Here is a 14115-nt window from a genome sequence, read left to right on the forward strand (position 1 = left end):
CACATTCTTCAAAGAATATTTTATTATCTTTCATATTACATCGTTTGTACATTATTAACATTGCAGTTTTGAACACCGACATGAAAAACATGAATAGGAAATTTTTAATTACGTGACTCATTGTAAACTTGTTTATAAATATATTCACCAAATTCCTGCGTTCCATTGGATGCCATTTATTGTAGATTCTCTAATAGAATATATACGAATATTTCGTATATCCATCCATTTACACATCGCATTATTTTACGGTGAACACAATAAATACCTGAATGTTTGACAGTTATCCACAGACAACAATTCCATCATATTTATCGCAGATTGCTTATATCTTATACTTATTCATCTTCATAGATATTCACAGATATATTCAAATTTCGTTTTTTTAGTTGACAAAAATGATGGGCATTATCCAACACAAAATTAACACTGTACAATGAATTTAAATTTGTGACACACTATCCACACAGCATGTAGAGATGGCTCCTTTTGTCTACAAATCAATTACCTATAGCATTGTTTGTCTACATCACTTTTGCCGACAGTTTATTTGTGCACAAAAATTATTGTTTACAGCTCGATTGCCTACATGCACTTTTGCGTACAAGTAAAAATTTCAGAAAAGGAGTCACATTCGCCTACGTGTATTATTATCTACATGTAATATTGCCTATATGAATTATTGTCTACAGCTCGATTGCTTACAAGCATTTTTGCGTAAATAAAAATTTCAGAAACGAAATCATATTTGCCAAAATGTATTATTGCCTACAGATCGATTGCCTACAAACACTTTTGTACACGAATTTTATATATATATATATATATATATATATATTATATAATTAAGATTAAATTACGTAAGAAATCAATTTTTAAAACAGAGAATTTGTTTAAAAAAAAAATAGAGAATTTGTGTTTTTAAAGCAGAGAGTACATGTAGTAGGCAATCGAGCTGTAGGCAATAATACATTTTGGAAAATGTGATTTCGTTTCTAAAATTTGTATTATTGTGCGCAAAAGTACTTGTAGGCAGTCGAGCTGTAAGCAATAATTTTTATGCATAAGTGAACTGCCGACAAAGATAATGTAGGCAAACGATGTTGTAGGCAAATGGGATCCTCTCCTTTATTCGACATCCTGGAAAAGTTCTTAAGACATAAAGTCCTCTTCTGAACGTTTTTAGGATGTTCCTTGGAAATCTGTGCTGCACTAGTATTGACGATTTTGATGAAAAATCGTGTCGAACTTTCTTCGTATGGTTATTTCTCCATTCGACGTCGAACTTGTACTTTCTCTTCGAAATGTTAAATATTAATCTAAAACCCTGCGAAAGCGGCATTCGCTTCGCGAAATGCCTGCTCTCGCAGGCATTTCCTATGTTAAGTACACTTTATATCTAGTGCTGTCCCTTTTCGGTTCCGACAATTTCTTGGGAACGTATCGTTCGTCGTTGAATTCGATCGGTGGCACCGGGGTGGATGGTCGCTCATCGCTCTGGCTGAAAGCTCTTCTTGGCGGGATATCGGGGATCATTCGGGCGCCCTTGCACTCAACACTGCCCCTCTTACCCAGGTTTACGCTGACGTAACTGGCGTCACTGGTACGCGAGTCTCTTTTTGTGAAGTCTATTTCTACGTAGCTGACTTGGGAATCGAGTGGTTTCATGCTCACGTCCGAATTCCGTTTGTTTTCCTTATCCACTAGTCTCCTAATAGCCGGTGTTTCTGGTCGATCCCTCTTGAACGTCACTAGTTCCGGCTGCCGGGATGAACAAGACTCTCGTCGGACTACCTTCTCGTCGTAGTCATCCGAGTAAGTGCGTCGTTCGCGGCCGCGAAATCGCTCCGCACTGAAATCCTCACTGTATCGCAATTTGTCATTGAACTTTCGTAGACGCTCGTCTTGCTCGTCCGCAAACATTTCGCTCGCTTTGTGAACATTGCGTTTTGGTTTTCGTTTGTCCTCTTCATGTTGAGCCTTGGACTGCGGAAGATAAAATAAAAATAAGATGAGCTAACTGTTCAAAGTATCAGATTTTACTATTGATCCTAAAAAAATTCAACATAGATACCTTAAAGATATCGATTCTGTCATTAAACTCCAAATCTTGACTGTTCCTGCGAATCGGTAGATAATTGCTCCTCTCCTCCTCGCTGCTGCTCTTGCTAATCCAAGTGTTCTCCCGAGAAGTCCCTGCTCTCTTCGGCCACTCGTTCTCCGTCTTAAAATCGTATAAGTCGCGCATACGTTCACTAAGTTTACTTGCTCGTTCGTCAGTGTCGACATAACTCAAGGAGCGGTCTTTCACTCGCTCATTAGTATCGACAAAGCTCAAGGAGCGATCTCTGCCAATATCTAACTCATCTGTAATCAAACATTCAATATTATTAAAGTAGTCTGGATAAATAGAGTGTGTAATAACTCGTGTGTAATAAACGTAAGAATGACTATTTTGCATACCTTGCCTTTGTAAACGTCCTTTCTCGTTCTTTGCCGGGGAGAACTTTCTGGGAGGTTGCCATTTGGAATCGTCCGTGTCCTTGCGCGAGCCTTCGTCCTTTCTGTCGTATTCCGTTACGGAATCTTTCCTCTCAGGATTTATCCTTGGTACAGGTGACGGACTTTTGGTAAACGTCATCCATCTGGTAGCCGCACTCTTCGTGATTTCACAGCCAATTCTCGCAAGGGGAGACGTCTCTCGATAAAATTTCGCATCATTAATGTGTGGTAGCCATCTGAGAAAATTATGTCGAACTTTTGCCTCAAACGTTTATTTGTTATTTCAATTATATATTAACGCATATTCACGCAAATACAAATACAAAGCAAAAATCTCATATCTCTGATAAACATATTGTCATCCATGATTAACTGCAATAAATTACTTCAATACAGCGCTGCTAGATTGATAGAAAGATGATCCGTTTCAAAATTAACAACTTTTTAGTAAAGCGTTTTTTAAATTCTGAATTAGAATAATATTTTAATTAAGGTAGTAAACATGATATACTTTCAATTATAAGATATTCTTTAAAATTATATTATGTGTAAGTTTTCAAAATTCGATCACTGCAATCCTAGTGTAGTATTAATTTCATCTTTTGTCGGAATTGTAACATTTTTTTACATAAACATATGAGCTACAAATGTTATTTTTCTCGTACATTTATCTTTGTACAAATGTTATTTTACTAATACATTTTTACAAAAATGTATTAGTCGTTAGAGTCAATTTCTTTTCATTATCTAAATATCTAAAAAATACTAATTTTTTAAACAATATTAAATAAAGAACGTTAATTTTTTACTCATGTCACTTTTCTATCAATACGGCGATATGTATAACTTCAATGAGAATTGATGAGCTTCGTTTTTAAATTTATATTCGTTTTTCGTCACCACAGCAAACTTATTGATCATTATTAAAAATATCTGTTGAAGCAATCTATTGTATATAATAATTTTTTATTTATACATATAATTGATTAAATTGAACTTGATTTTGATGGCTTTAAATAAAGAATGCTCAATTATTAAATTATTAATGACTTAAAATATACTAAAAAAAATTGTAAAATCAATATTAATTATCCATGCATATTTTTCAGAGAAATAAAATTTTTATCATAAAACTTTCTTTTTTTTTTCAAATATTATCCCACGTAAATAAAGGAGAAGGGAATATATCTGAACATTAAAACAAACTTTTACGAACTTCGAAAATTCTCGTTATTATGTATCGAATAGCTATTTTTATGAAACTTTTAGTCCAAGGTATGAACCATAAATATACGATGAGCGTCACAACGTGAAAAGATATTAGCGGCTAGTTCCGGTCGATGGAGCAAACCAGGCACCATTATGTTTTCACGTTGCTCTGCACTCAGTTCTTGACCAACGTGAATTTTCATCGACAAATTACGAACACCGTTTCGACTACATAGAAGGAAAAGGCGAACGAAGGAAGCAGAGAAATCTGACCGAAACTAGACGCCATTACCCGTTGGAGGCTCCGTAATGACTATAGTGTTCAATCGCGCCTACGAATCTCAACTACAATCCCGATCACGGCATTTCTCGCTTTCGGACGTGGAAAATGTGCGCGGTCAACCTCATGGCGATAGTTTGCGGGTCGCTGCAGTCCGTGTGCCTTCGCTGCTCAGTGATGCTCTTCTCTGGCCTCTTAAGAATGGTTACGTCGGTGCTGTGACTCCTCACGGTGTAGTGAGGTCGACCGATGACCTCGGGTGTAAGTCTGGAGGATCGATTGTCGGTTGATGAAGGCTTCGTTGACCATTTCTCAGCATCCTCAGCCGATTCGTAGATGCTCTCTTGTCGTTCATCCTTCGAGAGTCTCTTGGTCATCCCTGATTGCTGCCCCCGAGGTACGTTCTTTGGTAACGGCATCCACTTTGAAGTGTCCAATTTGCTGGTGTCGCTGATCTCTGTGTGTCGACGTTCCTCCACTCGACGCTCCGTATATTTCTTCAGACAGTCCACGTCCGCGCTGCGGCTACGCTGACTTCGCGGTGATCGAGATGGTCTTCGTAATTGCCCGTTGTCCACCGGGCCGGCCCTTTCCTAAAGTTTGAGCGAACGCATTCGTCGAGAGATATTGATCGCGCTTGGGATCGCCGTATTGGGATAATGTGCTTTTAAATAATATTTTAAAACTAATATTTTTTTGTGACTTTGAGTGACAGGGAAATTAAACTGTCTCATTTGTAAAGAGAATAAAAAAACTTCTCAACACAGTTTTATAAAATATATCTTTTAATCATGTCTTTATGTCTCTCTTATAGCTTGTATACTTTATATTTATAATTTTGATAATATATGAATTTTTTTATGTATAAATGCCTATTTTTTGTAATAATATTAATCCGAAATCAAGTTTCATATATGTTTAATTCATGTCAAAAATGGATTGAAAATTATATAAAATATCAAGGAAACCACGTAAAGTGTTAAATTCTGAAACTCTTTTAAAACTTTGTATACATATAGATTACATAAAAAGATGAATTTAGTTGCGGCGGAAAAACGGTTTGAAAGGGTGAACTCACTCCTTATATGGTCCAAGTAGCACAGCAACGCTTGTAAAGTGTCAAAAAAGCGATCATATGCTTTTTTTAGCGCTTTGTTAACGCTTTGTAAGCGTTGTATGCTACTTGAGAGGTAATGCGGGTTTTAGCTTTTTTTGTTATATTTTAAAAGCTTAAAAACTCGAGATAAAAAAAAATGTTTTGTAAAATACTTTTACAATAAAATTATCTCTGTTCATTCACATCAATAATGTTTTTGAAAAATAAAAAAAATTTATTTTAATTAAAAAAAATTGTTTAGTATAATATTATTGACGTAAATGAATAGAGCTAATTTTGTTGTAAAGCTTTTGTAATACATTTTTTGATATCTCAAATAGTTTCGAGATATGATAGAAAAAATTGAAAATTACTTTACCACATAAGGGGTGATTTCTACCTTTCAAACTGTTTTTCTGCCGCATGCAGCATCGGATATTTTCTAAATTCATCTTTTTATATAACCTATATATATATATATATATATATATATATATATACATATACAAAGTTTCATTAAAATTAGAATTTATCACTTCATGTAGTTCCCTTGTAAGAGCAATATGTGAGATTATTAAGATCCCTTATTATAGCAAAAAATTTAAATAATTAAATTAATTAACTTCTTTATTGTATAGAGAAGGGGATAAGGAATGGAGGAAAGAAGGGATAAATCATTTAATAAACTCCTAATAATAATTTTTCATTGAACAATTCAATTTTTTCGATAATTGAATATTGCCTAATAAATACACGCATGTATTATTGATAATTCTAATATTTCTACTAATAAATACGAAGAAAAAAAATCAGATTTTATCTCAACTGAATAAAAATATTATATGTGTTACCGCATTGACAATATAAAGGCAATATCATTCATAGTTCCATATGTGGATCGCAAAATCGAACTTCGTTCAGCAAGGAAGACCAGCGTTGATAAGGAGGCGCTTGGCGGGGGTTACCTAAGTAAGATGGAGCTTCGCGTAATCCGATATGTAGAGGATTCCGTGCTCCGCGGATGCGACATGCAAGCTGACGCCGCACGCGCGTGGATTGATCTTAGAATTATGCAGCTCGGTTATTTGAGTGCTGCATGCGGCCGCGGGATCGCCGCTGGTTTCTAGACTTCCTACCCAGAATTCATTCCCTGTAAAAAGAACATCATTGTCTTGAAGAGAGAGACGTTGATAAAGATATTTCACAAGTAAATCTCAGAAAACGTCAGACACGGATTTTTTTTCAAATTTTTATAGTTATTTCTTATGTCAAAGTATAAAAAAAATCTGTCATTAATTAAAAAATTCAATTAAAAAAATTTTTTTTGTATTTGACATGTTTAAAGCAATATTTTTTTCTTAAGAATAAATTTATACCTGATTTTTTAAAGCTCGACGCACATATAGAACTCTAAAATAATAATTAATAATAGTAAAAAAAAAACGGTTCCACTGACAAAAAATATATACTGTTTTAAATATGTGTAAAATCGAATATTTATATAAAACAAAATTTTTTTTTTAATTGAAAGACTCAATTTAAGCTAAAATTAAATACAGGTTTATCATTTTCACACTTTGACAAAAAACAGGTATAAAAAATTTGAAAAAATGGATGTCTGATGTCACCTAAAGATTATTTACATCAGCGTTGATAAATAAACGAACACTTATTTTTAGATAAATAAATAAATAATGAAATAAATAATTTAAACCTGGTAACGTATTTCCATCGCTAGCATAAGTTACAACGAGAAGTTTACTTGAATCTTTGGCTCGAAACAGTCTGCTGTGTGGTTCTCTCAGAGCAAAATGTATTTTTATATCTAAAAATAATCATTGTGGTGTATAAAAGTTGTAAGCATATTTATATTTATCCGTTCATTAAATACTAACCACCTAGGTAATCGCCGTTTCCCGCACCACCGCATTTCTGTTGCCGGAAATAAGCAAACATAATGTCAGAAACGAATTTGAGCTTTTTGTTCATCTTTTTGATGGCGATCTCGAATGTTTTCAGGAAGTAGACTTCCTGATCTTGAATTACTTTCCAGACACCTGCCAATAATTATTTAATTAATAAATAATTAAAGAGAACAGTATGAAAAATAATTTCAGTAATTTATTGTATATAACATTTAAATTTTTAGTCTTATAACGCTTAACTTTATAATATTTAATTTTAATCCTATAAGAGAGGGGGCTTCACACTAACCGAGACCAAAACCAACCACATGTAAGAAAGCGGTGGTGTTTTGCTTCTCGGCGCGGCTGTTTGCTTCGAGCAGTATTATCTCTACGGAGAGTAAAGTTCTCTTCATGTAATTCTCGATATCGAAGATTAACTGATTACCCAATGATATGTATCGTCTGTTCTCTTTCGATTTCATACGTTTCACGGTTTCATCGTAGAGCGGGTGATAATCCTCGCCATAAAACTTGGCCCATAAAACACGCATCCCGCGTTTTTCTTCGAATGTGCCATCCATCGCGGATCCATATCTATTTCGCATAGATTGATTCTTTCAAAAAAGTTTCATTTGTATACTGCAAAAGAACTAGAGAGTGGTGTACATTATAATGTAATTTAATTCGGTTATTAATCTATTATTATCTTACCACAAATACAAGTTACATATGCAACAAATTTTGGTAGAAATGATGCATGTACACATCTTATTAATTAAAATCTTTACTATTATTAAGAGGAAAAATTATAAAAATTAATTATAGATATTAATGAAGCACTGATATTCCCATATGTGATGCGATGTTTCTTCTCGGATATGCGTACACAGGAAACAATTTAATTTTGAATGAAAATTTGATTTTAATTTTGAATGAAAATTTTGTTACTAAAAATTTAGTTCGAATGCAATCAATTACATTATTTAATTAAAAAAATTGATTTAGTTCCAATGACTACATTAATTAAACTTAAAAAACTTTTTGTGTATCGCTCAATAAATTTATATTTAATTAACAATTATTATGAAAAGTTACTGCTTACCCATTATCCATATTGTTTTGTTGTGGCGTAACGGCAATGTCCTGATACTCCATATATCGGGGCTTTTCGAATCTACATGACAAATTAAACGTACGAATGATTCAAATTTAATGGTAACATAATAAATTCTAATGTTTACAAAAGACAGTAGTAATAAAAATAAAAAAGTATATTACAAATGACTAATTGTTCATAATTTTAACAATTTTTTAACCACGAAAAATTTTATAGTTTTAAATAACCACATGCAAACGAGACAAAAATAGAACATTTACAGACACGACGGCAATGTTACGGAGAGTTTGCACGTATAAAAATATTCCTAAAGAAGGAGGGGTGAAATAAATGCATAGAACCTTGTGCCTACGACACCCATAATAACCCCTCTGGGTTGGACGGCGTCTGAGTCACGGCTCACGATACCTCTATTATTTCGCGAACCGTCGTTTATGAACTCCGTATGAGACGACACCACCATCATTGCCGACAGTTTAATCTCGTCGTAGCTCAAGCATTTTGCTAGGACCTATTCATGAGATTTTAAAGTCTATTAAAGCATTATGACGTCGATGAAGGTGATATACAAGAGAAGGTGATATTATGAAACTTGTTTTTAACATCCAATAAACTTCCAATATCGGTAAATGATTAATGTACGTAACGTTACATTAATCTGTAAGCAATTTAATAGCCTACTATAGCTATACTATAAACTTATAAAGTAAAAGAGAAGAATAAGAATAGAAATTTTTATGAAAATATTATTTGTAAGAAAATTATGAAAAAAACACTTCCCAACTTCGTTATTTAAATATATATATAACTACTTTTATAATAATATAAAAAGAACAATTATATATTTTTGCTTTTATTTATTGAAAGCCAAAGCTTTTATTTATTCAGTCAATGTTTAGTATTGCTTGTATAATCGGAAAAGAATTTAAATTTTAAAATAAATTAACATTAAAGGTCTTGTATGTATTTTCTCTATATTAAGTTTTATTATTACCTTATCTTTTTATTTTATCTATATATAAATTAATTGTAATTATTTTTTACAAAATATATGCTTGATTAAGACGACGTCATGTACTTACCAATGGTTCCTTCTCCTGATCGGTGCCAACACTCTCCCAGGCATCGAAGCCACTCTTGTTATCGAGTAATTTCCATCGATCGTTAGCTCCACAGAAGGAGGCCACTCTCTTATCCAGCAGGCGATGGATAAATTGGATGAGGCCCATGTCCGCATACATGACTTTCTCAACAGGGCTACCATACAATCGCTTGTGTTTCAACCATCGCGCAATCAAGGGTAACATCGCTTCGTGTATCAGTGGGTATACCGAATTTGCATTTAACTAAAAAATGTTATCAAAGATCATTAATGTTATTATGTATCAAATTAGCCGAAATTATTACACATTATAAAAAATGATAAAAAGAAATATTTCAGATACAAGGACAGAATTATAATCTTTAAACTATATATTCTTGTAAAGAACTTCTAAAGACTTCTAAATGAAACAAGTAAATTTTTGATAATAAAAGTTTCAAACAATTTCTCTCTTAAAAGAAATATTAATTAAAATAGAAATATTATTTAATTAAGCATCCGTTCCTTTTATCTGTATAGTTGTATACCATGTATACTAATCGCTCGAGCAAATAACTTATTTTATACAAACCTCGATAGAATCCGTGCTGATTCCCCTGTCCTTCAAAGCGGCGCATCTTACAGTGTTAATTGGAAACTTCAAGGGGAACACATTGCTTCGTCTGATTAGCTCCGTCACGCTGGTTGGTGGCAACACGGAGACATCGAGGCACTTTCTCAGTAACTCCTTTGTGTCATCATCGAAGGGCACGCCGTTGGGCGAACCCAACGTGTTTTCCCATGAGATCTCTGGCGGATCTTTCGCTAGCATCTGTTGCAGTGCCTCTTCTGCAGCTCGATTATTCTGTGAAAGGACGATATGCGAAGATATGCAAACTAATTCCCAAAATGCAAAAATATACCGCTGATATTAAATTTTTAATCTAATTTAAAAATTCCACGAAAAAACATTAGTTTGATATGTTGAATAGAAGATTTAATCTCCAGTAAAAGAAATTACATAGTAAACAAAAATTTAGGTCCGTTTCTACAACCACCAACATAGTTTAATTTTAATCTTGGTTTAACTAACTCTTCATCTTTTTCCAGTTCTGAGAATTAGAAAAAGATAAAGAGTAAGTTGAACTGAGATTAAAGTTAATCTACATTGGTAGAAATAGACCTTAGACATCCTTAGATTTCCTTGAAGAGTTGTTGAGGAAAATTCTTGCGTATTATGTTTTCCACATTCATGTTGCATTATTCATGGAAAAATTTCAATATAACTACCGCAAAAATAAATGAGAAAGCAATTAGAGATAAGGCACGTTCCGTGAGAACGTGAATCATTTTGTCTTTGTTTTATGTCTAATAAACGGTACAAAAACAGAATAACATAATAACTCTGACAGCTTGCTTTTCAAATGCGCCATTATATCTGTATCAGAAATTTTTGTTAAAAAATGTAAGCGAATAATTTGTTCATCTGTTAAGATTTTTTTAAAAGTAATTTGTTTACTGCGATATTGAGCAACTTCGCGCTCGTGCGGACTCAACGTCATCGATGAAGTAAAGGGCTACGAAATCGATTCTAAGAAAAATTTTGCAAAACAGTGAATCGCCGCGTCGTTCTATTAATACAACCCCCGGCTGATGATTACAGCAAGGACGCCGGTCGCTTTGACACTTGAGCATGAAATCTGTTAAATAGCGTAAAATGTATCTGTTCATCCTAGCGAGCGGCTTGACGTTCACTCTCTTCGTGGGCGCGAGCACATGCATAAACACATGGATATATACGTACACATGAATACAGACGTACCATGCACGCACATGCATTGGTGCCCGTGGTAAGAGCCTTATAAGTTTACTTCATTTTTCTATTTAACGATTTTGCCACCTGAACGATAGGGGTGAGCAAAGAGAATTCAGATTATTTTGCATTGTAAAACAATTTCAATGTTATTTCTTTCGCTAGTAGTTATTATAACTTTTATACGAAAATATATTGACGATAAAATATGTTGTGCGCGCGCGCGCTATTTCGATATGTTTAGATATATATTATATATAATATATATCTTTTACATTTAAATTTAAATTATCTCATAATTTTATACAAATATATGTATATTAATAAGATCTATCATTTATTTAAAATATATATTTTTCCTTTAATTTAATTATTTATTAATTTAACAAATATTTAACAAATTAAATCATAATAACACATTCAGATATTACTTTAATCGATTGATGGATTATACGAATGACAGAATTTTAATAAAAAAAGTATTACCAACGTCAATAAAAATGTGAATATATCTTTTAACAATAAGAACATTATAAAATTAATAAGTTACAGTGAGGTAAAGAATTTATTTTATTATCTTTATAGGGTAATTATTTATTAATATAAAACATTAATTTGCCAAAAAATATAAAAAGCAAAAAATTTATTACATATATGTATTAAAAATTTATAAAAAATAATAAATGGATAACATAAAAATTGAAAAAAAAAATACAAAAATAAAAGATAAATTATAATAAAAATGCAAGATTATTATTCTATTACTTAATCATTGTTATTTTTATCTTGTTATGAGATTTTTGTCCTTTATTATTTATACAGAATTTGTATTTAAGAATAAAAATTCTGTATAAATAATAAAGAGCAAAATAATTAAATAATAGAATAAAAAATAATAATTTGTTAATAGAAATTTTATATAAGTAATAAATTTATTTATCTGTAATGTTTTATATGTTGATATCACTTTACAATAAAATAATTATTGAAAAAAATTAAATGGGCGACAAACTCGATTGTTGGCGTGCGATTAGTATGCGCATGGTCGACTCTAATCGCGTGATTAAATTTCAATTTTCTGTCCGTGAACAAGAAAACATATAATTTGTATATATTTTTACCATTACATTGAGTGCCTTTCATTTAGTAATACAAATATCATTTTATCTTTGTTATTCATGGAATGCAAAGAAAAATAGAACAACATTTATGTTGATATGTGTCACTATTGACAAACAAAGACTCACCTGACGGACGCAACAAGCAAACAGTGACATGTTTGAAGTTTAATTGTTTCAAATAAATCGTGCAAAAATTCTTCTTTTTCTTCTTTTTGATTTTCTGTCTTCTACAATACGTAATACCACACTTTCTTTTTTTTAGAATTTTATTTTAATATAAATACACAAATGTAAATATACAATATGTAAGTACACAAATTAAGCGATTATGTACATAACTGAAAAGGAAGTCAACAAATCGAACTTATTTGTTGCTATCCAGTGAAAAATGATAATGGAATCGACATCGAATCGATGTCGATTCGATATCGACTTCATTGTCACTTCTCACTGGGTATTTGACGTAATATAGTGACTCAGAGCAATGCGTCGCGTTTCACGGTTTTTCACCTTGAAACAATCACGTTAGTGAACACACGTAATATCTTCTAGATGTAATATTCTCGTACTAAACGACACATCTTATAAGAGAGATGCTGATCCGCCGCTCTTTAGATGCACATGCGCGCCCGTGGCGTGGTGCATGCGCAGATCTGCGGATTTTATCTTTCGAGAAAGAAAAAGATCGAAAATGAATAATCGATGATGTTAAAAAAGTATTATCAAACTTAAGTTCCCCTTAATATACAATTTCTTTAACCTCTCTTTTCAATATCAGTTGTTATCTATATGCTATTTGCGTAGCTCAAGTGATGCCACCAATCGGCTAAATCAGGCGTACATAGATGCCCAAACGAAATTGGCACGCGCTGTTTATTTTTAATAAAATGACTTAAATTTATTTTAAAATGCCTGCAAAAAGATTCCGTTGTGTAATTGGGTGCAAAAATTCTGAGAAAAACAGTTTCGATCTAATATTTTACAGTTTCCCGTCAAGAAATTATTAATTGGACCAAAAAAATTAATGAATGCAAGCTCATGTCAATCGAATGTGAGTGAATCATATATTTAATTTAATAATTTAAATTAATAAAATAAATCCAAAATAATATGCAACATTTCACACGCTAAATACATATCTATGTGTGCACTTTAATATCTGCCCCACAAATCTTTTACATAATGTGTAAATATAAGTTTTATTTTGTAGCTTTAGTTTTTGAAGTAAAATTTCATTCCAAAAGAGTGAAAATATTGTCATCCTTGAATAAAAAAAAATAAAAGTATTGCCATTCTTAAATAAGAGTGACAATATTTTGGAGTGAGATTTTACTGTTTTAGAATGAAGTTTCACATTAAAGAATTTAGAGATATATATAAATATTATTATAAGTAATGTTACAAAATTATGCTTTCTCTTATGACTAAAAATAGCATACATTAATTATTAGTTGCAACATCCATCAGTATTAATTGAGAAGTGTGCGTGTACGTGTGTGCGTGCGCGCGCGCGCGTGTGCACAAACTTTTAAATATTTTTTTCTTTATCATCTAATATTTCTTTACATTTTTCATTTGCATATTTTTTAATTCCTCAAGTATTTTCAAAATGTTTAAAATTTCTAAAAATATACTTAAAAAAATTGTTATTTAATAATTTATTATACTTTTGTGTGTGATTATCTTAAAACAAATTAATTTCTTATACATACTTTTATAATTACTTTATAATCAGGATTAATCACTCTTATTTGAGAAACAACTTTGCCCATGACTATATGCCCTGTATTAATTATTTCTTTTACATTCGTCACATGTTTACTTTTAGAAAGTTTTTGATCTTGTTAAACATTTACAGTTAATCATATGATTATTTTTAGAATATTTTTAATAAAATAAATGGCTAAACACGATTATTTTCATAGATTTATACTTACTTTTTGATTTACCACGAAAAAAGTTAATATTAATACTTTGAAATCGGCACAT

General features: G+C 31.9%; 2 protein-coding genes across 6 annotated transcripts; both read right to left on the reverse strand.

Moving 5' to 3' along the window:
• Positions 1 to 4: 4 nt before the first annotated feature.
• LOC105143022 (uncharacterized) lies at positions 5 to 5512 on the reverse strand. Its single transcript, XM_011050994.2, has 5 exons — positions 5462 to 5512; positions 4115 to 4584; positions 2464 to 2738; positions 2075 to 2367; positions 5 to 1986 (listed from the first exon to the last, which is right to left on the reverse strand). The coding sequence occupies exons 1-5, from the start codon at positions 5510 to 5512 to the stop codon at positions 1378 to 1380; spliced, it is 1698 nt and encodes a 565-aa protein (XP_011049296.2). The 3' UTR covers positions 5 to 1377.
• Positions 4447 to 12758, reverse strand: LOC105143004 (ADP-ribosylarginine hydrolase CG2909). Of its 5 annotated transcripts, XM_011050972.2 has the most exons (11): positions 12637 to 12755; positions 12253 to 12464; positions 9785 to 10057; positions 9194 to 9457; positions 8453 to 8622; positions 8097 to 8168; positions 7302 to 7588; positions 6983 to 7144; positions 6802 to 6912; positions 6053 to 6237; positions 4447 to 4584 (listed from the first exon to the last, which is right to left on the reverse strand). In XM_011050972.2, exons 2-10 carry the CDS (start codon positions 12280 to 12282, stop codon positions 6053 to 6055), a joined length of 1554 nt encoding a protein of 517 aa, XP_011049274.2. In that variant the 5' UTR covers positions 12283 to 12464; positions 12637 to 12755; the 3' UTR covers positions 4447 to 4584. The 5 variants fall into 5 exon arrangements, with proteins under 5 accessions (XP_011049274.2, XP_087259968.1, XP_087259970.1 ...); XM_087403842.1 differs by lacking the exon at positions 4447 to 4584 and having other exon boundaries at positions 5775 to 6237; positions 12253 to 12353; positions 12637 to 12758; XM_087403844.1 differs by lacking the exon at positions 4447 to 4584 and having other exon boundaries at positions 5775 to 6237; positions 12253 to 12373; positions 12637 to 12753.
• Between the last annotated feature and the right edge of the window lie 1357 nt (positions 12759 to 14115).

The sequence above is a fragment of the Acromyrmex echinatior genome, chromosome 3 (assembly GCF_024713525.1).
Source record: "Acromyrmex echinatior isolate Ae372 chromosome 3, ASM2471352v2, whole genome shotgun sequence".
In the NCBI taxonomy this organism is placed as follows: domain Eukaryota; kingdom Metazoa; phylum Arthropoda; class Insecta; order Hymenoptera; family Formicidae; genus Acromyrmex; species Acromyrmex echinatior.